General features: G+C 41.9%; 1 protein-coding gene across 1 annotated transcript in view; it reads right to left on the bottom strand.

Moving 5' to 3' along the window:
* Positions 1–4,285: 4,285 nt before the first annotated feature.
* Positions 4,286–22,445, bottom strand: part of ETV5 (ETS variant transcription factor 5) — a 62,643-nt gene continuing 44,483 nt past the window's right edge. The window contains exons 9-13 of the mRNA XM_053565858.1: positions 21,655–21,714; positions 14,326–14,394; positions 14,011–14,180; positions 9,417–9,518; positions 4,286–5,337 (exon numbers count right to left, since the gene is read on the bottom strand). Of these exons, the coding sequence (XP_053421833.1) occupies positions 5,116–5,337; positions 9,417–9,518; positions 14,011–14,180; positions 14,326–14,394; positions 21,655–21,714 (623 nt within the window). The 3' untranslated portion in view covers positions 4,286–5,115. The remainder of the gene's footprint in view (positions 5,338–9,416; positions 9,519–14,010; positions 14,181–14,325; positions 14,395–21,654; positions 21,715–22,445) is intronic.

The raw sequence follows: 22,445 nt of genomic DNA, 5'->3' as shown, positions 1-22,445 counted from the left end.
TGGTTTATTTCACTTGCTTTTTGCTCCCTTCCCCAGGCATCGAATAGGCACTGTTTATTGGATGAGCAATACTCACTATTCTCGTTTCATGCAGAGAAATGTTTCCTCCACTAGCCTTGAGCTGCTTAAAGGGAGGGTGCATTTCATGTGGTTCTTCCATCTCCACCTGCAAAGTGTCTTAGGTAGTTGAGACACGATAACTGAAAGATGGAAGGAGACACGTACTCACCCTAAGTATGGAGACAAGGACAGAAGGCCAAGGTCATCCAGGAAAGCCTTGCTAATTATTAAAGGTAGGTGTAGTAGACACCATTAATGACATCTCCCTCAACTCACCTGAGCTAACTTCATCTGAGAGCAGTTCCCAGCACAGATACCTGTGTGTCTACCCTCTTCTTCCCCTCCTAGTAGGAAGTATATTGAAGAGTTCACATCCAGGAATAACCATCAACCAACAGGCCTAGGCAGGAGCTGGTAGATAAATGTCCCAGCCTCCCCAGACTCCAGTCAATGTGGTCAGAGTAAGATGGTGTCAGTAGTGTTTAAATATGAGTTGAGAGGCAGAATATTTAAATATTTAAGAGGTCATCACAGGTATTACCATACCACGAACAGGGCTTTAGCTTGAAAATGCCATTTAAATCATTTATTTGCAGCATCCAGCAGTGTCTGACATCAAAGAAGTGCTCAGTGGATGCTTGAAAAATGAATAAATATATACCCTTAATGGTGGGACCAAGAAATCTTCAGAGCTTTCTTAACAGTGGTGACTTGAGAATGTTTGCAACCGTCAACTTGCCTCCCCTCCACCCACTTCCTTAGCAAACACCTTTCTCTCTTATTGCCTATCTGGGATGTAGTACCTACTGACCTAGGCCCTTGGAGACCACCTACTTAAAATCAATCACAGACCAGAGGCAAGAACCTGAACGTCTATTCTCTAATTGTCTAGTCCTTTGTCCACAGTAGCCACTGTGAAAATTTCAAGGAAGAAATTAATTTTGGAGGCTAAAGACTGTATTTTCAGATTCAATTTCAATAGCGTCACCATTTAAGAAAGCTGCCAAAAAGATAATGGAGATGAAAAATGCTCTGTAAAGTGTTATTCAAAGGTTAGCTATCTGAGGTTCACTGCTGAGGTCAACAAACCCAGGCCTGAGTCTAGAGGCAGCTCTTAAATTGGGGGAGCAAAGGGAAGGCTGCTCCTTCTGAATGGGACACCAGTGTACTTGCTGGGATCAAAAGGACACAGTTATTTGCTGTGCACCACCCCCAGCCCCTATTTTAAGTACAATATACTTATGCTGAATAGAATCAATGCTTACATTATGTATTTGCATTAAAACTGATGATCTTCTGCACTTTCCCCTTTTGCTTTTATCTCAGAGGCCACACATGGAGCTCCAGCCACCTGCACCGCTGGGCAATGGACTGTCTCTCCAAGGTTTCCAACTGTCTGGGTACATGAGTGTTTTTCTTCCACATTAGTTTACATTTGTCCCAGCTGCATTAGAATTTAGATTCTGCACATACCCTGGCTCTCAAAACCACATTCTTTTGCCCTCACACTACCTCTTTGTCATCTAACAACTGAATACACATTGTTCCCCTGGCTGGGCTTGTGAAAGGGGACTCTGGTGAAGAGTAAACTTCCCATTTTCTGGGCTTCCTTATCTCAGCGCCCAACACTAGGAGGGCGGCAGTTTTTGGTGACCTCCGGTTAGGTTAACGATCTGGGACTGGGCCCAGGCTGGATAATGAGCCAGTGAATAATGGGGAGCTGATTGTCAAAGGCTTATCGCTGTTGAAGCTGAGCAGAGGCGGCTTTTCCCTGCGCTCTCCTGCCACTTCTCCCCAAGCAGCTTTTCTTAATCTGTCAGAGCTAATGGGGTTTCCGTGGCACACACTCATTCCTCACAAGCTCCGATTCAAGCGGCTGCACACCGATTCCATCTAGGGTGTTTCTACACTTACAAGGCTTGAAAAAAAGTGAAAGACAGAGTAGATAAAGTTACAGAAAGCCTTCTGTTCTCGGTTTGAAAAAAGGTTCTACTTTATTTCTCTACTGTAATAGGAGTCTTGGAAAGTCCAAATAAAGGTGCAGAAAAGGGTGAAATAAGAACACTAAAATGTTGCACACAACCCTTTAAACTTTATGTTCTTCTACACATTTCCCAAGTGATGTATACTCACAAGAAAGAGACACAGTTAGAGGACAGGTTTTTATTACGGCATGGCCAGAAAAAGAAAAAGAGGCAAAACCTCCCTAAATTTTTTTTGTTGTTGAAGGAACCAGCCATTAGTAAAATTTTTACTTGTCAAGGACAAAACCTGTTGGGGAAAAAATTGGGACATAAATAGTTTTTTAAGTTCTTACTGGTTTTCAAAGTATCCACCTAAGGGGCTGAACTAGAATAATTCTGGGACTCAAAAGTTCTAGCTTTTGAGCTAGGAAACTGAAGTTATAGTAATCTTTCCACACATCTCAAAGCCCAAACATGAGCTATGCTTTAAAAAGGAATTACTAAGAGTTGGTGACTAGGTGGGCTCAGGGGGATGAGGTGATCTCAACTCACCACTGGTTGGGAAGAGGATCTTTGTACCTCTCACGACTCTGAATCAAAATTTTAGCCCAAATTTCAGTGAAAATTTTAGGTTTAAGAGCAGCAAATACTTCTATTTCCAGATAACTACTCTCAACTTCACAGGCCATTGGTAAGGCTAAATCGTTGAGGAGTGGGGTGGGGAAGGCGGTGGACTGCTGTGGGCAAGAAAGAGGTGAGTTTCAGGCACTTGGTAAACGAAAAGCAAACTTCTTTATTGTACACAGTACAGAATATAATGCAGCTTGGCAGGATGCATACGGCCCTGCACAGGTGAAAGTATTTCAGATCAACTGGCAGGGTAAAGCCTTTCTGCACTGTAGACTTTCCACACTCTGGAAAAGAAGCAAACAAACAAACGAAGAAAAAAAAAATCCCAAACCCCCGGAAAAAAAAAAAAAAAAACACAAAAAAACAAACCATTCGGGAGGTGCATGAGTCCAATGGGAATGCAAGGATGATGCCGTCCTAGGTCCCGTGACAGCACAGGCCGCAAGTCACAGCAGGGGAGGGGGAGCTCAGGCTTACAGAGGATTATTTTCATACTTGCTAAGATAGCATAAATCCATCCAAAAAGAAAAAAATCCCAAACCAGGGTAAGTAAAGAAAGACAAATCTATACAGCATTTACAACAAATAAATCTCTAGCTAGCTGGGGGTAAAATATGCATCTATGTATAGACTATGTGTAGGTTAGAAAGCTATAAATATGGTTTAGAAAGAGTCCTTTGATTAGAGTAGAATGCTAATTAAGGCCCAAGCTATAGGTCCACCACCTTTGTGGGCTAATTAGCTTCCAACAGAGGAGATTCTTCCGTTCCCATAGCTATAAAGTGCACCCCTTATCCCTGTGAATCTTTTTACATATGAGCTGTCAGTCATAAGGGGGACAGTCTGAGACTATGGAGTGCTCCCACTAATAGAAAAGTCATTCAAAGCCTGTGTCTTACATTCATGGAGTCAGCACTGCCTCCCTTCACATCTGAGGAACAGCACAGTCATGCTTAATGTGCTAAGTGTCATGGGGAGCATAGATTTCTACCAACAGCGCAGGCAGCAAGGTACCTCTTCCTCTACTTTGAGCTCAACTTTCATATAGCTTTAGCTTGGTTGCTTAAAACTTTCCCAATATAATACAGCAATCAGAATAAACTTTAAAAAAAAAAGTGGCAGGAAACTAGAATAATAGTAATGTTTTACCTGTCAGTGTCACACATAAGTCTCCAACCCTATTGAATCATAGGTAGGGTTTGAAGTCCAACTTTTAAAGAAAAAGGAAACTAAAACAAACTGATGCAATGGAAATTGTCATCAGTCATGCCCAGGGAAGAATCCCTAGGGTTCCCACCAGGTGACCAGGTTTCCAATGGACATGACGTGTGTTATGTACATATGCTTTCCAGAGAGGGCATGTTAGTGAGCATGGGGAACTATACACAGAGGATCTAAGCTTGTGTCCAGGCTGCCCTGCACACTTCAAAAATTTACAACTCAGGTGCAAATGTTTCATCAAGTTGTCTGGTGCAGAAAGCACAAAGCAGGCAACAAAGGGGGCTTTTACACGGCTAAGGGGAAGCCCCCAACAAAGCCCCTCTCAAGCTGCAGCGTCTTTAAGTCGGCACGGCCCTGGCTAAAGGACACAGTGCAGTTACCAAAAGGTTTGTTTTTTTTTGTTTGTTTTTCTTTAAATACCAAAACTACAAAAATCAGTTTATAAACTGTTTTTCTAAAACAACCACCAAAACAAAACAATCCCCCGAATCAAGGCAAAACAAAATACTGTCGAAAGTGTTAATCGCCCTTCTCCTGAAATGAAAGCCATCCACACACAGCCATGTGATGAGGAAGAGAAAGGGGCTTGCTCTACTTGGTGGCCACATGGCCAGAAGGTTCCCAAGGATAGCAATGGTTTATGATTTGAGAACCATGGAGTGGGTAACAGCTGTTCTGACTGCCCCCCTTTTTGCCAGACCAAGGAGAGACATTTCAGATTTAGTTGGACGAGCTCTCCAAATTTCTAGATCTATTTTTAACCCTTATTGGTCTGAGCACCCCCAGCTTAGCCTACCCTACTTTTCTATGGGTTTGTGACTTCTTTTTCAATAAATTGTGCAAATCAGAGCCCTTCTGTGTAAAGGCATTTAGTAGTCCGTGATCAATGCAGATTGTCACACACTCTGTCCCATTTTGGGGGTACTAACCTGAACAAGGTATTGCTTTGCATATATTGTCCATGGTTAAGGAGGCTCCATTTTGATCTCTTCCCAGAAACCTCATCAGAGTCAAGAGTTGAGGCACCAGCCTTTTGGTGGTTTTCTGCCCCTCCCTGTTCCCACTCCCCAGCCAACGGGTCTGTCTTTAAGGGTGCCAATCCAGAGACAGCTTAGGTTCTCTGGATAATACTTGAAGGGCAAGCGTTAGGAACAGCCAAAAACACAAACCAACCACTGCCCTCATTTGCCTGAATGGGAACTGTTAGCTCTAGGGTTTGGCCACTCAGCCGCTCAGAAACTTAGTATGCGAAGCCTTCAGCATAGGGGAGGCTGCTGCAGCGATCCATGTCTAGGAGGTAAGCAGGGTTGTCTTCGAAGTGGGTCAGGGGCAGAGTGTCGTCCTCATTGAGGTGGCACTCAGACTCCGCCTTCAGAAATGGACGCTGATTGTCCGGGAAAGCCATGGAGAAAAGGGCATCTGGGTCACAGACAAATTTGTAGACATATCGTTCCCCAGCCACCTGAGAGAGAAAACACAGCTTTACAGGGTCCAGTTGGAACAAGGGTAGGGGGCTCAAGAGAATCAAATGAGGAATTTCTTAGTTACCAAGCTCTTAGCCTAGGGACCAAAGGAGGCTCATTAGGAGCTGATTACCCAAATCGCTCAGGTTTATTCTGCGAACTCTTGGGTATCTATTCCCTGCCACGTGTTTTTATGGATACCACAGCTTAACAAAAAGTATCTGATTATCAAATTCATGCTAGATAGGCTCTTTTAAAAGAAAATCCTCACTTTCTGTCTTATAGTGACAGCCTGGAAAGCACAATTATGCTGAGGCTGGTGCTTGGTGTTCCAAGGAGCTGTAAGGCCTGAGAGGTACAATTCAGAAGGCAGACCCCATTCTCAGTTACCTCCAAAGTTTATTGTCTTCACAGTGTGGCTTTATTATTTTGAGGGGTTAGGAATTTGTGTGGATATTTTAAGCATGTTCCAAAGCCAAAGAGAAATGGCTTTTTGGATTACCTGCAGTTTTAAATTACTCACTGCATAGTTCAGCTACCCTGAAGAAGCTGAGACTACCTTTATACAGACTTTGTGCATTATAATATTAGAGCAGTGGTTCTCAGCCTTCCTAATGCAGCAATGTACTTTCATTGTTAAAAAGGGGTTGCGACCCACAGGTTGAGTACCGCTGTATCAGAGCCCAAAGGCCCTGCTTCTTCAAGGGCCTCATGGTGTAGCTGGTGACCCATTGGGGTCACTGGCATCACCCTCTCTGCCGGTTCCATAGCAACAACACAAGAGGGCACAGAACACTGCAAATCAAACCCAGTCACTGGCTTCTGTCAGGAAATGCAGAGGGGCAAGGGAAAGGAGCTAAAATCACTGATGAACATCGCAGACTAAAAAACTGGAATTGTTGAGTTTTATCCTGCCCTTCTGTCATTCTGCTGTGATTTCTAAAATCGCTTTTAAACTGAAGTACAACTTTGCTTCCAAGTGTTGGGTATAAAGAACCTGTTGCTACAGTGCCTAGTCACAGAGATGGTACAATTATCCCAATAGGTCTGAAGGCTTATTTTATGGTGATACGTCTATGTTCAGGCACCAGGACCTGGGGGTCTGCACCAACATCCCCTGGAACTCAAAATTAGGAATCAGGGACTGTAGATATAGAACTGGACAATCAGTGCTTTCACAACAGCAAGTTTTAAGGATGGCAGACATATATATAAAATCAACCATCCCTATTTAGTTTTCCAAGCCACTGTTTTACTGTAGAGCCCAACCCTAAAAGTTCCTGTTGGAGAATAGGCAGAAGGGCAGAGTGGAAATAACACCACATCAGAAGCCAGTAGTAGAGTTTCCAGTTCTGGCTTAGTCACTAACGGGTCTTAACCTCTGTGAACTTCAATTTTCCCTTCAAATATTAAGAGTATGGGACTACAGCTTTTCTCAGTCTCTCCACAGACTGACAGACTATCATTCACTTTTTATTTAGTTCTCATTTACTCATAGGTCATATAATAAAATAATTATCCCTTACATTGGATGGCAAATTATTTCTGGAACATTTTCAAATATATTACCTTGTGAGATTAGAATAAGGATTATTTATATTGTTTATCAGAAATAGAGGCTTTGGGAGGTTGAATGACTTTATTCAATGTATATAGTTAACAAAAGGAATTGTTAGGATTGGGACTCACCCAAGCCTTCCTTCCTGGGCCTTCCTCTAACTCTGCCTATTATATTCTCAGAAATAAAGTTCTCTTCTACTCCCTTAGAACACCTAGGAGCTAGTCATAGGGACAATTTGTTTCCATTACTTCAAGTTACTGTGCCTTGGTTACAATCTCTCATGTTGGATCTGGAGCTGGGAATGGCAAAGGAATAATGGCTCTCTCTCCTGAACCCAGGATTCAACCTAGTGACATTAACACTAAAATGGGGGATATAAAGAGGATTAGAGAAAATAGGGAGTACTTCTAGTGGATATGGGGTTTCTTTTGGGGGTGATAAAATGTTCTAAAACTGATTGTGGTGATGGTTGCACAACTGTGAATATACTAAAAAGCCATTGCAAGGCCGGTGTGGTGGCTCATGCCTGTAATACCAGCACTTGGGGGAGGTGGAGGCAGGAGGATTACCTGAGCTCAGGAATTCAAGACCAGCCTGAGCAAGAGCAAGACCCCCATCTCTAAAAATAGCAAGGCACCATGGTGGGTGCCGGTACTCCCAGCTAGTTGGGAGGCTGAGGCAAGAGAATCGTTTGAGCCTAAGAGTTTAAGGTTGTTGTGAGCTGTGATGCCCTGGCACTCTACTGAGGGTGACAAAGTGAGATCTATCTCAAAAAAAAAAAATATAAAAACCATTGCATTGTATGGTAGAGTAGGGCGACTACCCATACTAGACTCTTTAACACTACCAATCACTAAAGTCAAACCTCAACTCCTACCCCAAAGGAGCTTATACTTTAGTGGGGGATTCCAACAAGTACAGGAGTAATTTACAATATAGACGAGCAGTGGTGGAGGTAAGTACAGGTGCTATTATAAGCAGAAAAGGAGAACACCTAACCTATTTGAAGGGAAAAGGTGATTATTAAGGCAGAAAACAAGTAGAGGCTGGCCAGGCAATGAAGATATGAGGAATGTTCTGGTTCTTAAGTAGGACTGGTAGTTTCATAGGTGTTTTCCCATTGTGTACTAAGCCTGATAACTTACATACAGGTGACATGTTAGTCTTTGGTAAGCCAATACTGTATTAATTAAGAGAAAAGGTGGCTATATTAGTGAGCAGTCAAGTCTGAGTGAGAAAACGTGAGTTACATCAGTGATTCTCAACCTTCCTAAGGCTGCAATGTATTTTCATTGTCAAAAAGGGGTTGTGACCCACAGGTTGAGAACTGCTGGACTTAGATGATAACCAGACTGGGAACAGCCTTAAAGACTGTATGAAGTACTGAAAAGTCTAAATTTTACCCAGATCATAAAAGGCTATTGAATATTTTTTTGAGGTGGTACAGGGAACATGGGGTCACATTACCAGCTGCCTATGAGCAAGATGGATCTGGCTTCCTGCAGAGAAGTTCTCAGTAGTTATGCCCATATACTCCTACCAAGTTCATCTTGTTGGCTACTAACCATGTTGACTGCCTAAATGTGTAAATGCTAGGATGCATAAAATAAAATCTGGTGGCAAAGAAAAACCAGCAAAAGATTTGCCATTCCCACCTTCTATTTATCCATGGGATGTTAAAATTGTGATCCCTCACTACCTATATCCCTAGTAAGGATTTTGTACGGGCTTTCTCAAAATATGCTTTTCCGCTTCTGCAAGGAGCCACCTGCAAAGAGGGGATTCTGCTGCCATTTTAAAAACCTTGAGTTCCAGTTTCTATATGTTCTGAAAGAGAAATATGATTTTCTTATTCCTGTAAAACTTTTGTGTACAACAAACCAGTAGATTAGAGGTCTCGGTGTTTTAACAACTAGAGACTTCAACCGATCTCTTGTGGGAGTAGAGACCTACAAGTTGACTCCTTCATGTACTCCTTTACGGATTTAATGGTTGGACAAGTTTCTGGACATTTTAGTAATTAGAGGAAGTTTTAGTGAAGCAGAAGAACCTAATTTTCCTATTTTATGTTCTGGTTTACGTGTACTCAATGGCGTTTGGTTTGTCTCCAGTTTGGTTTTTCAGGATTCTTTCCTATCCCTTTCTCCTGGCTGTTATAAACAGTCTTAATGAGGCTAGTATTCTGGGAGACCGAGGTGGGTTGCTTGAGCTCAGGAGTTTGGGACCAGCCTGAGCAACAGTGAGACCCTGTCTCTACTAAAAATAGAAAAAATTAGCCAGGTTTGGTGGCAGGTGGCTGTAGTCCCAGCTACTCAGGGGGCTAAGGCAGGAGGATTGCTTGAACCGAGGGATTTGAGGCTGTGAGCTGTGATGATGCCATAGCACTCTACCCAGGGTGAGGGAGTGAGACTCTGTCTCACAAAAACAGAACAAAACAAAAACCCCCTAAACAGTCTTACTATAGATACTCCCTTTGAAGGCAGTTGGAAGGGTTTGAGCGGCTTCTGGACTGCTCACCTTCTGCATGATGCCCTTTTCGTAGTAATAGCGCAGAGAACGGCTCAGCTTGTCATAGTTCATGGCTGGCCGGTTCTTCTGGATGCCCCAACGCCGAGCAACCTGGACAGACAGAACAGCAAAGAGCCATGAAAACTCATCCTCTGAGTCTAGTGGTTCGCCCTGAATCCCAGGCTGCTTTGGTCCACGTTCCATTTCTCTGACTTGGAAGGGAAGCCTTTAATTCCCTCAAGAACAAACGTTCAACAAAGGTGTTGATTCAGTCACAACTGCTAGCAGGTAAGACCTAGAGGTGGAAGAATTCTAGCACTTTAAGACTGCAGAGGACTTGGCTGACGTCCCAGAGGATGCAGGCTCTCTACTGTTTCTCCATGTATGAATTATTGACCAATACCCATAGACCATTAACATGTTGCCATTAAGTGCTATGGTTTCTGTAGCAGTCAATAAGGAATAATTAGAATGGTCATTCCTGAAACATTAGAAACACACTAGTGAGTCGTTAATGGGCCAGCAGAGCAAAAGTTCAATTCTAATATGATTGGAGAGGGGCTAGGGGGGATGTTTGCTTACTGCAGCTCATGGACTAGGGGGGAATCAGATCATTTCAGCTTGCTGCCATCCAATCCTCTGGCTCCCAGCAGACTTGCAGAATGGACATTAAAGCATGTAGCACCATTATCCACTTAATGAAAAATTAACAGGGCTTTCTAAACAGTTCTGTAGTGCATTATGTCCAACCCAGTCCACCTGAGGTGCAGTGATAGGGTGAAGTAACTGGAGCTTTGGGTAAAGAAGCCTCATAGCAGGAAAACTTCCTAGTAGAGTTTACCTAATTATCATGGTGGCTAAGCAATTTCTGTTCTCAAGTATTTCCACTTAAAAAATCTTACTTATGAGAATGACTGTCAAGGCAGGAGAAGAATAACCCTAAAATTGTGAGTGTTCTAAGGTCTTTAAATGTATGCGAACGAGGGGTTGGTCATGTTTTTAACGTTTTAGGTCAGTTGTGGAAGCTTTAAAAAAAAAAAAAACCAACAAACTGACTGTATTCCTTTGATTTTTTGAAAACTAAATGCTGAACACGGACAAGGAAGTAGGGAGAAAACAGCATTTCACATGAAGTCTTTCCTTAAAGTATTTGGGCAGAATGAAAGCAATGTCTCCTAATTCTGAATTCTAAAATGACTTTTTTTTTTTTTTTGTAGAGACAGAGTCTCACTGTACTGCCCTTGGTAGAGTGCCGTGGCGTCACACGGCTCACAGCAACCTCTAACTCTTGGGCTTACATGATTCTCTTGCCTCAGCCTCCCGAGCAGCTGGGACTACAGGCGCCCGCCACAACGCCCGGCTATCTAAAATGACTTTTAATAAATTCCAGGAATGATCTGATAAGGAAGAATGCATGTATCTTAATTACATTATTATTAGAATAATCCAATAGCCATGATTCCACTTTGCCTTGCAAGAAACCCTGTGAAATTTGAATTTCCATTTGATTGCTTCATGGCCCTATTGCACACCCCATGTCCTGACTCTCTTCTTTTCTCTATATGGCATCCATTTAACTCTTATCTCCCAAACAGCCAAAAAGGCAAAATCAACCAAAAATTACATCCAGGTTAGAGAAGATAAACATTTTTTAACCAATTGAAATAGTGGTAAGAAGGAAAATCTGCTAAACCAATATGTCTTTCTAATCTGCTCAAAAGAAATGACACTTTATGAAACTCATCTTTAACTGCTGTCTGGCACAAGTGACACACGGAAATTAAAAAAAAAAAAAAAAAGCTCAGCCTCATCATTTTACTATGTTCAGTGGTGGAAAATAATCCTTGGGTATTTTTCAACTTCAGCCACGACCTCTCTGCTGTCATTTGCATATGCAATTGCTTATTGGAGAGAGGTTTGGTATATGCATAGATTTCAAAGAGCTCTGGTAGCCATAGTTACTGACTCATCCTCTCCGGCCAGAGCCCTGTGATTCCGTAGCCCTCACCACGGCTGCTCCACAGTAATGCATGGTGCGGCTCAGCTCCAGAGCAGCTCGGAATTAAGGCTACCCCTCTTCTAGGGTTAGGGGAGCAGGCATTAGCTTGTCAGCGGCTTGCTCTTTCTTTCATCTCTCCCATTAGCTTGGTAGCACACATCTTGAGGACCGAGGCTGAAGGAGTTAACAAATCCACCTATCTCCACCCCTTAAAGAGAGAGCAGCCACGGCACAGGGAGTGGTTCTTTCTAGCAGCCCATCCCTTAAAACCTCCCGGCACCAGTTATCTGCCACATGTTCAACAAACAACCCTACCCCCCAAAATATTCATTAATGCAGATTCACAGTTAAAATGGCTCCAGATTAAAGCCGAGTCAGACATAATTGAGAGGGTGCTAAGCTGGATGACTATCAAAAGACATTTGATTAGGGGGCCTGCCAAAGCACAGTTCTAAAACCACAATTTCCATGCACAGTGTAATGGATATTATGGATAATTACCCAGAGTGCACTACTCAGCCACACAGCTGCCTACAATTACGTCCCCAACAGCTTCCTCCTCCACTTCACCCTTCAAGCTCCCCATGACGACTTCTTCCAGCTTTTTTCCAGGAGGTGGTATCTTCCTGACACTAACAAGAACAGGGCCCTCATAGTTGGACAAGGAGTAGAGGGGGAAGGCTCAACAGATGTTGTCTGGCCTGAGGCTGAAGTACACGGGTGGAACCCAGCTACTCTAGCATAAGAGAATGGACACTTGAGGTTTGCGGAATGCTGGGGGACTTCAAGGTGGGATGGAAAGAAGCCCTTTCTAAAGAAACCAGGCTGCCCAATCCTCTGCGGGAGACTCAAGGCTGCCACAGTCCTCTCACATGACTTGGGTACTTGGCATTTATGAGCTTTCTGGATTAATATTAGTTTCTTTATTAAGAAAGCAGGGGCCCTCTGCCATCTGTTCATCATTTTCTTTACCACTGGTAGAGTGCAGAAGATTCAATAATAGCTTTGCAAAGGGTCATAACCAGGTTTACCTGCAGCTGGACAGCCTGTGCTTAGGCCTGAGGCAGTGGCAATAAAGTAATAAAAGCTCCTGTTTGTGAAATGAGATAAATCAATAAGGGCTGCCCGCATGCCAGACCTACTTTCGAAAAGCCTCAGTGAATCTAGGCGACATTGCTTTCCCTTTCTCACACTTCACAAAAACCAGGCCACGGTATGAGGAAAGCAGGGAAGAAAACAATGGGGCTATGTGGGGCGCATAGCTCTCCAGGGGCGGGAAGCCGAAACGTGGCTCCATTTCTACATCACTTAGCCAGAAAGAAAGGCTTAGAGAAACACAGCAGCATCAAACTCTGGCTTTGAAGGTAGATTGAGCCTAAGAGAAGCTGTGTGCATTCTAGATGTTGATGCATGCCCGTTTCTGTGAATGAACACAAGACAGGGAATACATGAGCATATCTGCTTTTGGAACTGCCTTTAATAAAAACCTGTGCCTTATTCTCCCACCAATCAGGATTCTTTTAAGTTTCCAATCCATATTTTCTTCTCCTTTTCCCATTTTAACTTTCAGACCATTTCCTTCTGAATTGAATGCCAGGTTATTACCTCCCACTGTTAACCTCCATGCCAACGTATCCCCCTGGTGTGCTAAAGGGAGCCCTGCAGTAATTGAACATCTAAAACTGAAGTTCTTGTTCAAATGTCTTCCAAGAGTGCTATTCCCATTTTAATTACACCCAACCCAAAGATACCTTTTGCTTTGCTGGTTTAATACATATGTCTAAAGACATGCTACCAAAAGAAGCATATGTCAGTTTTTGGGAGGAGTTATTTGTTTTCAATTTAAAATCAAATCAGCCCCTTCAGAATATGCTCAACTTAGAGCCTGATTTAATTTACTTTGTTATGTGATATTCAGGAAAGGGATTCTATGGTGTGTTTTCCCCATTGAAGAAATGATACTGGTTCTGTCCATGGGCCTGTCAATAGTCTGGGGCAAAAAAAAAAAAAAAATAGTAACAATATATTTTTTCTATTATCAAAATAATGGAGGTTGCTATTATCTCTCAAATTCGTTAATGCGATGCCACACAACACACTAAAAAAGAATCTAAGCTCATAGAAGTGACCTGATAATTTTATTTGTCTAGGTTAGAGCCATTTGAAATACACAGAGGGGTGGCTGGGTCCTGTAATATATAACCAAAATGTTACATAGTATTTTCATGTGGCCTAGATACAGGCTATAACATGCAAGGGCTAAAACCAAAACAAGTCTGTACTACTGAAACAACATCTGAAAGACTTTCAAGAGGGATGACATAGCCTATTTGAATGTAAGTTCTCGTGTCTGCACTCCCCAGATTTTGTGGGAGTGTTAAAAACACTTTTTATGTGTGTTACAGTGGAGAACTCTTGTCTGTCCATGGATTATAAACTGTTCTATTAATAGGAAGGGTATTGGTAAGCCAAGTGGCCAAGCCAGAATGTGAATGAGAAGAAATAGGAGACTTAACACAATAAAAAGCCTCAATGGAAATCTAAACAAGCATCATCATAAATAAAAAAATCAAAAATTGTCTGGGTCCGGCATCCAGGGCTTACCTCCTCTGGTTCTATCAGCTTGAACTCCATGCCTCGGCCGGTCCAGGCGATGAAATGGGCATTGGCCGGGTCATCAAGAAGGGTGACCAGGAACTGCCACAGCTGAAGTGAACCTCGCCTCTGGTAAGGGGGCCCCTCCCGATACATGGTGGGCTCCTGTTTGACTTTGCCTGTTTGGGACAAAGATATGTACACAATACTTGTTCATTTGGTCGAAAAGGAGTTGTTAATGATGATTTAAACATTTAGCTTGGAGGACTGATGGGCATCTCTAACCCTCTAGCTTAGCAACAGACCCTGGATGGGGCTACTCACCTTCCAGTCTCTCAGGCACAACGCAAGTGTCATCAAAGTACAACCGGGGATCTTTTTCATATGAAAAACCTGAAAGAGAATTTCAAAAGAGACTACATTGCTTAACAAGTTCTATCTGTGTTGTACTAAATTTGTGGCTTTTAGGACTAAAATGGGATTCTTTCGTGTCAGGTCCTAAGCTTGACTGCTGTATGTATGCCAGATGGAATTTTCAGGGACTTCAAAAGGACTTAGGCATTTGAGTTCTGATGTAATCACCTGAGCCTTGGTCGGAGCAGCATCAATTCCAGCTATTTGAGCTAAGTCTACAAGGAAACGCTGAGTCACCGGTGAGTTCCTTCACATCTCGTTTATGAGGCCTGCATGGATCAGTATTGCTGTGACTAAGCCTTTCCATCGGAAAAGATAGCATGTCTATTTGGGTTGGCCTGGCTGAATTTGGTTTATCTGTACTTAGTCCTGCCATTTTCCTTTTCACTAATATTCATTTCAATCTTTCCTACAAATTCGTAAGAAAGATTATAAAAGTGCTTGGAGGGTAAAGAATGTTAGAGGATTTGGAAGAGAAGTTTAAAAGCGAGTTGGAGGTAATATTACCAGACACTGTATAGACTCTGAAAAGACTTTGTAGTAACAAAACTTACTCATTGTATGGAGGATAGAACAGAAGCCAAGATATGGGAAATGAAGGAAAGGTAAAGTGAAAAGTAAAAGGAGTGAAGGAGAAGGGAGGATGGCCCGATAATCTCTATCCACAAACCTTTAAGGCAGCAGTTCTCAACCTGTGGGTCATGACCCACAGGAACTGTATTAAAGGGCCACGGCATTAGGAAGGTTGAGAACCACTGCTCTAAGGTGTGTTCAGTGCTGATCACTGTGGTGCTGATCACCAGATCACCACGTTACCAGGCACTCAGACAAAATCAGCAGTTCATATCAGAGCCAGTTAACAAGACGGGCTCAAGGGGATCACATCCTGTAGTCTAGCCTATTTCTAAAGTGTAAGGACTCCAGTGTACGTTTCTTTACCAGAACACCTCTTAGAATGCTCCAGGAGCTCCTGTCTGACCACAAGGGCTCCCTGTGTTCTGTCCCCAGGTTGTTTCACCTGGCTGTGCAGCACGGTGTACGGGGCTGGCTGTGCAGTAGGGGCAGGCAGGGGAAAGCACTCCGCAATGAACGCTTTCAGCAGAGTTTGAGAGGGATTCACGGTGGCTTGAAAAATCCATAAGTAAAAGCGCCAAGATATCCTCTTGCTATTCTTTATTTCTTCAGTCAGCCCAGATCAAGTAGCTTCTTGGCAGGACCAGCACCATTTTTAGAGGTCTGGGACTAGAGACACATGGCCCGACTGAGATGGTTTTGAGGTTTGTATTATTCATTTTTGTTTTCTCATCCATAAGCATGATTTCTCTGTTGCTTAACTATGTCAAAGGAAGTATATTTTATTGGCATTTATTTATTATTTAATCCACTAAATATATACGCCAGACATTGTACTAGAACAGTGGTTCTCAACCTTCCTAATGCCGCAACCCTTTAATACAGTTCCTCATGTTGTGGTGACCCCCAACCATAAAATTATTTTCGTTGCTACTTCATAACTGTAATTTTGCTACTGTTATGAATCGTAATGTAAATATCTGATATGCACAATGTATTCTTTTTTTTTTTTAATTGTAGAGACAGAGTCTCACTTTACCGCCTTCAGTAGAGTGCCATGATGTCACAGGACTCACAGCAACCTCTAGCTCTTGGGCTTCCGCGATTCTCCTGCCTCAGGCTCCCGAGCAGCTGGGATTACAGGCGCCTGCCACAATGCCCGGCTATTTTTTTGGTTGCGGTTCAGCCGGGGCTGGGTTTGAACCCGCCACCCTCGGTATATGGGGCCGGCGCCCTACTCATTGAGCCACAGGCGCCACCCCACAATGTATTTTCATTGTTACAAAGGGGTTTCAACCCACAGGTTGAGAACCGCTGTACTAGAAGGAGATAGGTAGCAAGGAGAAAAACATACTCTGTTCTTGTTCTCATGAAGCTTACATCCCAACTGGGGGAGACAGACAACAAAGGAAAAAAGACATAAGCAAGACATGGTGTGGTATGGAAGTTAGAGAAGGCAGGCCCTGGAGACAGACTGACGGATCCTGATGAACTGTGTGATCTTGGATAAATTCATCTCTCCATGGTCCAGTGTGTTCAATGCAAAGCTAAACAATATAATAATTCCTGCTTTAGAGGGCTGTTATGAGAATTTAATCAGTTTATATATATTTTGTTTTCTTGATCTATTTCTCTATACTAGAGCACTAAGAATAGTGCCTGATACATATGTAATAAATGATAGTTAAAAATATAGTGGTAGCACACTGTAATAAATACTATTAAGAAATTACTTGGATATAATAAAATGTCATATATGCATAATATGGAGAATTACTCAGCCAAAAAGAAAATAGTGAACTATCTTTTGTGATAACCTGGATGGAACTGGAGACTATTCTTCTAAAGAAGGAAGGAACAGAGAAACAAACACGTGTACTCAATATACGAGGTTGGAGCTGATTGATCAACACTTAAGTGCCCCTGTGAAAGTAAATCTCAATAAAAATCAAGTTGAGAGAGGGGGAGAGTACATACTGTCTGGGTGGGGGGCATGCTCATGACCTTGACTGAATTTGTGCAGAAAACAAAGTGTATAAACAAAACACATGTACTCCTCATATCCTGAAATAATAATAATAATGATAAAAAAGTAAGAACTCTATGTTATTAAGTCTTCATACCAGAGGCTGGCAAATGCAGTGTGCCAAATCTGGCCCATGGCCTGTTTTCTTTTTAAATAAAGTTTTATTGGTACAGAGTTAAAAACAAAAAGACATTACTTGGATAATGTGAGAGCTTTATCTTATATCCTCTGTCAGGGATTCCAAGTACCTTGAGTAGAAGAGGATAAAAACTATATCCTGGCTATCTTAGTGTCCTCATAATACCTCACACATTAAGTGTCAAATAAATATCTGAACAAATGAGAGATTCTATACTCCATTAAGAAAAACTTAAGAGGGCGGTGCCTGTGGCTCAAGGAGTAGGTCGCCGGTCCCATATGCCAGAGGTGGTGGGTTCAAACCTAGCCCCGGCCAAAAAAAAAAGAAAAACTTAAGAATATAATGCTAACTCTTTTAAGTCAGGGATTCAATGACTCCTGGTAAATTCATTTTCCAACGTGGTAGCAGGAAACATTTCACTTTTATAACAAATTGGTATACTTTATATTATCAGCAAGACTTTCATAATCCATTATGCTTTGTACTTTTTGCCTTGGCTGCCAACAAGCTGTATGCAGGGTGGACATAAAGTCTGTGTGCAATTTAAAGTTACAACTATTTTAAATATCACATGAACTTTATGTCCACCCTGTTTACTTCCCAATTTTCCATATGTATTTTGATATTCCAGTGACGTTTAATGGTCTTATTAAAAGTCATTATCAGTGAACTATTTCAAAGTTTACACACCTGTCAAACTTGCCAGTCTATTTTTAGAGCTTTTTTCCTCTAAAGTAAGGATAACACATTCACAGTACATAGAAATAAACCCATAAATCTAGATTAAATTCTTTTGGTTTTTAAAACTAATCAGATGAAGCCCTGCCTGTAAGAGGGATCATTTTAGTGTATTTTGTGGTTTCTAGTCATTGCCTCATGTGGTCCTCAAAAAACATCTGGAAGATGCCCCTGGTTTCAGTGAAATTTAAGTCAGTTAAATTTGCACCAGTTGTGGCCACAACCACCTAATCGGTCAGATGAAGATGGCAGGAAGGAAGAACCTGTTTGAGGGGCAAAGTGGAAATGAAAGATTTAAAACACTGTGAGAGGACTCCAGGTGAACGCTTGAGGCAGGATGGCTATCTCAGCAATTACAGATGCCAATCAGAAACACTTGTTTTTCTAACTGTTTCATAGGCATCTGTGGTCAAGTCTATACAAAGATTAAAAAACTATGTCAGAATAATTTAGAATAATTAAAAATGTTGGTATCTTTGAAACTAACTTCTTTGATGTGTGTGGAGTCAGGGAAAGGAATGGGAAACAGTGGAGAGAGACACACACAAACTCACCAGATAGTCTGTGTGTAGTGTATAGTAAGCAACCCGATGTCTTACTAAAAATATTTCCTTTAAGAGCATGCTCTTTCCTAAATGTTGTAATTATGTAAAATGTTTTCCTCCCTCTCCTCCTCTACTCCCTCCTAGTTTGCCTGCTGCAGACATCAATTGCTTCTGAGGAAACATTCAGGAACCTGGAAGAGAGCCCCACACAGCTGTGCCCATCACAGCCAGTGGTTCAGTAGACAGCCCTTTCTCTCCAGTGCTGGACACTCAGAATCTCACAAGGTGCCCAGGGAAAACAACACTTGGTCTCCCATCTAAGCAAGTGGAAAGCAGATATCACATAGAACACTTTTTTGTGAAATAATCACTTCTAAATGCTACCCAATGCTTCATGGATATCAGCTCTTTTTTGACCTTCATCTAAAATGCTAGAAGACCAGTGATTGTCAACCTTGAATGACACACTGAAATTACTTGGGAAGCTTTAAAAACTACTAGAGCCTGGGTCCCATCCTCAAATTTCTGATTTCATTGCTCTGGATGAAGCCTAGATATCCGAAGTTTGAAAAGCTTCCTGGGTTTGAATGGTTCTAATGGGCAGCCCAAGTTGAGAATCACTACTCTGTATAGTTCTCAAACTTGAAAGTGCATCAGAATCTCCTGCAGGGCTTGTTAAAAAACACAGATTGTTGGGCTCCACCCTGGAGAGATGTGTATGACTGAAAACAAGACATACTTCTGGAGAACCTGTTCTAAGAAGAAAATTATCTCAATATCAACATCCAAAAGGAAAGTTCTGAATCTACCATGTCTCACATCATGCCTTTGCCCAGAAGGGTAACTCTGAACTTCGAGTCTACCTCTCAAGGCTTTCCATGTCCCATAAACTCCATCTTAGTACCCAACAGGGCTCCTTTCTATCAAACGAGCCCATTGATTTATTTGCTACTGTCATCCATTCATGCAGGAGCTATTCAACAAATACTTTTTGCAGCTTTGAAAGCTCAATTATTCTCCCCCACAAAAGGCTCCTTCTTCCTTTTGATTCACATCAAATTACTTCTTTAAAGAAATCCTAAATTTTAAAAATCCATGACAATGCAGTAAAAACAAACAATAACAAAATACAGGCCCTCACAAAAGCTGGCAGCAGATGCCTTAAAAAGGTCATACTCCTTTTATCTAGAAATTTTGAGAATTTAGCTTTGAGAATTAATCAAGAGAATGTGAAAAGATTAACTAGATGAATGTTCATTTGGGTGTGGTTTATTTGAGAATATTCTAGAAATACTTAATGTTTTCAGCAGCAGGTGGTCAGTTAAATGCCTATGCATGCAATATGTACTGTGTGGCCATTTAAGAGGAAATCACAGGGGAATGGTTGCTGCTATAGAGATTACACTGGCTATAGAGTATGGAAAGAGATGAAGGTAGGGGCTGAGCCCATAGGGCTTGGCTCAGAATTCTGGCTCTACCCTTAATAATCTCTCTGGTCCTCATTATATCATGGGTCTATCCTACGGGACAGCTGTAAGGATTAAACAATTTAGGTCAGTGGATGTAAAGAACTCAGTGTTGGAAACATAGTAATTGTTCAATAAGAGTTAATCACTATTGCTAAAAGAACAAAAAAAAGACTATAAAACAATGAGGCCTATATGATGTGTATAATTCTTTATTTACGTATGCACAGAACAGACCGTAAGACTATACAACAGCAAGGTAATGATTATCTCTGGACAGTGAGATTTAATTTTCATCTTTTTGCCTGTCCATATTTTGTGTAACTGACATTTATTGCTATGGTAAGAACAAGCTACTAAAGCTTATATTTTAAAACAGAACTAGCTCAAAAGACGTTCGTCCAGGAAACAGATTCTGGCTCCATTCTGACCACTTCTTTGAAGCCCCATGCTCTCTAACACTTACGCATCTTATTTGTTCTAAATTACTTTCACTCCAATTAGTAGGTCAGTGCTAAGGAAGGCAAAGTCACAGGCTCAACCCTACCTACAGCTCCTGCTCCTAATTATAGTGAGATTATCTCAGAGATTTATTGAATTAGTTGGTCCCAAAGGGACTGAGCACAGCATTTGAACAGATAGCACATCCTTGACATAAAACCATCACCTTCACATACAAATAAACGTCAGGTCATGTGATTCCAGGGTTGTGGGTAAATTGCTTTATGTCTATTCTCATGTTTCTCCTTTCAGGTATTTTTAATTTATACAATTAGAAAACATTTCTTTTGTGTCCTTCTATAATTCATTTTGTACATCACATATCTCAATAGTCTCCTCACCTGCTCCAGCCCCACTCCCCATATGCCTCTATTTTGCCACCAGCTCTTTCAAAGTTAGTGAAGGTTACCTTCACTGTAAATATCCCTACTGTGTTAAATGTGGCAACCATTTATCATATAATAAAATTGACAATGAAGAGTTACCTAGCCAAACATCTTAGAAACACATTTTAAAACGCCTAAGACATCCTCAGACCCATATAAAAGTCCCTTTACTGATATACAGTAGAACCTCCATAGTTGACCACCTCCTTACCTTGACTACCGTAAGTTGACCTAATTTTCACACCCTATATAGGCACATGTACGTTTCAGTAAGGTACACCTAGTTCTTTATGTTGACCAGTGTGTTACAGTCTCTTTGGTGATCAAGTTACAGAGGTTATGGTTTAAGCTGGTGGTGTTATAGAGCTATATAACCTCCATGTCTGGAAATGTAGAAACCAGGTGGGGTTGTTTTTTTCTTCATATTATCCTATAAATTTAGGGTTAGGGTCATTGCTACTGAAAATGATGGCAGTCCCCAAACCCTGTGTGCAAAATAATCGAAAACTATGATCAATTAGCTCTCATCTATGATTTCAAATCTTAGCCTAGACACTGAGCAATTTTTTTTTTTTTTTTTAAGAGACAGAGTCTCACTTTGTCACCCTCAGTGGAGTGCTGTGGCATCACAGCTTACAGCAACCTCTAACTCTTACCTCAGCCTCCCAAGTAGCTGGAACTACAGGCGCCCACCACAATGCCCGGCTATTTTTTGTTACAGTTTGGCCATGGCTGGGTTTGAACCTGCCACCCTCAGTACATGGGGCCAGCGCCCTACCCACTGAGCCACAGGCTCACACCCAACACTGAGCAATTTTAAGCTTGAGTATTACTTAAAAAAAAAAAAAAAAAGCAAGCTCTTTACCTTCATGGCTGCTGGAGAAATAACCCCCTCTCATGTAGGATGACTGGCAGTTAGGCACTTCTAAAAGGGAAACACAGGGAGACACACTACCGTCAATAGTTTCTGCAGTAGAAGAAGGATCCCAATCAACTGCAGCTCTGTAGCAAAGCCCCTAACCTTCTCCTGCCCCAGGGTTATGTCCTTTGGCCTTGTCTGGGGAAAGAGGTACCATCTCAACGAACAACATGGGAAACACAATAACCCACCATCTGAAAGGAAGACACTTCTAATCAAGAGTTTTGGGAGGGAAAAAAAGATGCTTTACTTCCATAATTCACTCACTTTCGAAATTAGTTAATATCAAATCTGATGAGCAAGCTAACTGTGAGGAAGAAAGGCTTTCAAAAGGCCAAGCCTGGCCTCTGGCCTGTCCGACTCCTGGATTTTAAGGTGGGAAGGAGGATGAAGATCACTTTAGATCTTCTCCAGTCTGCTCTCCTTTACTGCTGGTAGTCATGTAAAATTTTTCTTCAAGAGGTGAGTATTTTTAGGCCAAAGGGATTAAGGGTCAAAGTTATGAAGCCCAGACCAGAAGAACTGGCAGGGATGGGGGGACTGTGGTTTGACAAGTAGATTTTTGCTATGTTGAGACTGTTACACCCAAACCAAAACACACCCAAGAGATCTCTTCTCTTCAGGCATCACGTTAGCAAGGTGCCATCCAGAGGAAAGATAGTGAATTGAGTTGTGCCCATGTGGTTTGAGTCTGTACTCTGGGAATGCCACTTAGATCAAAGAATTACTGATATGGG

The sequence above is a fragment of the Nycticebus coucang genome, chromosome 16 (genome assembly GCF_027406575.1).
Source record: "Nycticebus coucang isolate mNycCou1 chromosome 16, mNycCou1.pri, whole genome shotgun sequence".
Classification (NCBI taxonomy): domain Eukaryota; kingdom Metazoa; phylum Chordata; class Mammalia; order Primates; family Lorisidae; genus Nycticebus; species Nycticebus coucang.
Note: the sequence above shows the minus strand (reverse complement) of the source record. Positions and strands in the feature narration are given on the sequence as shown.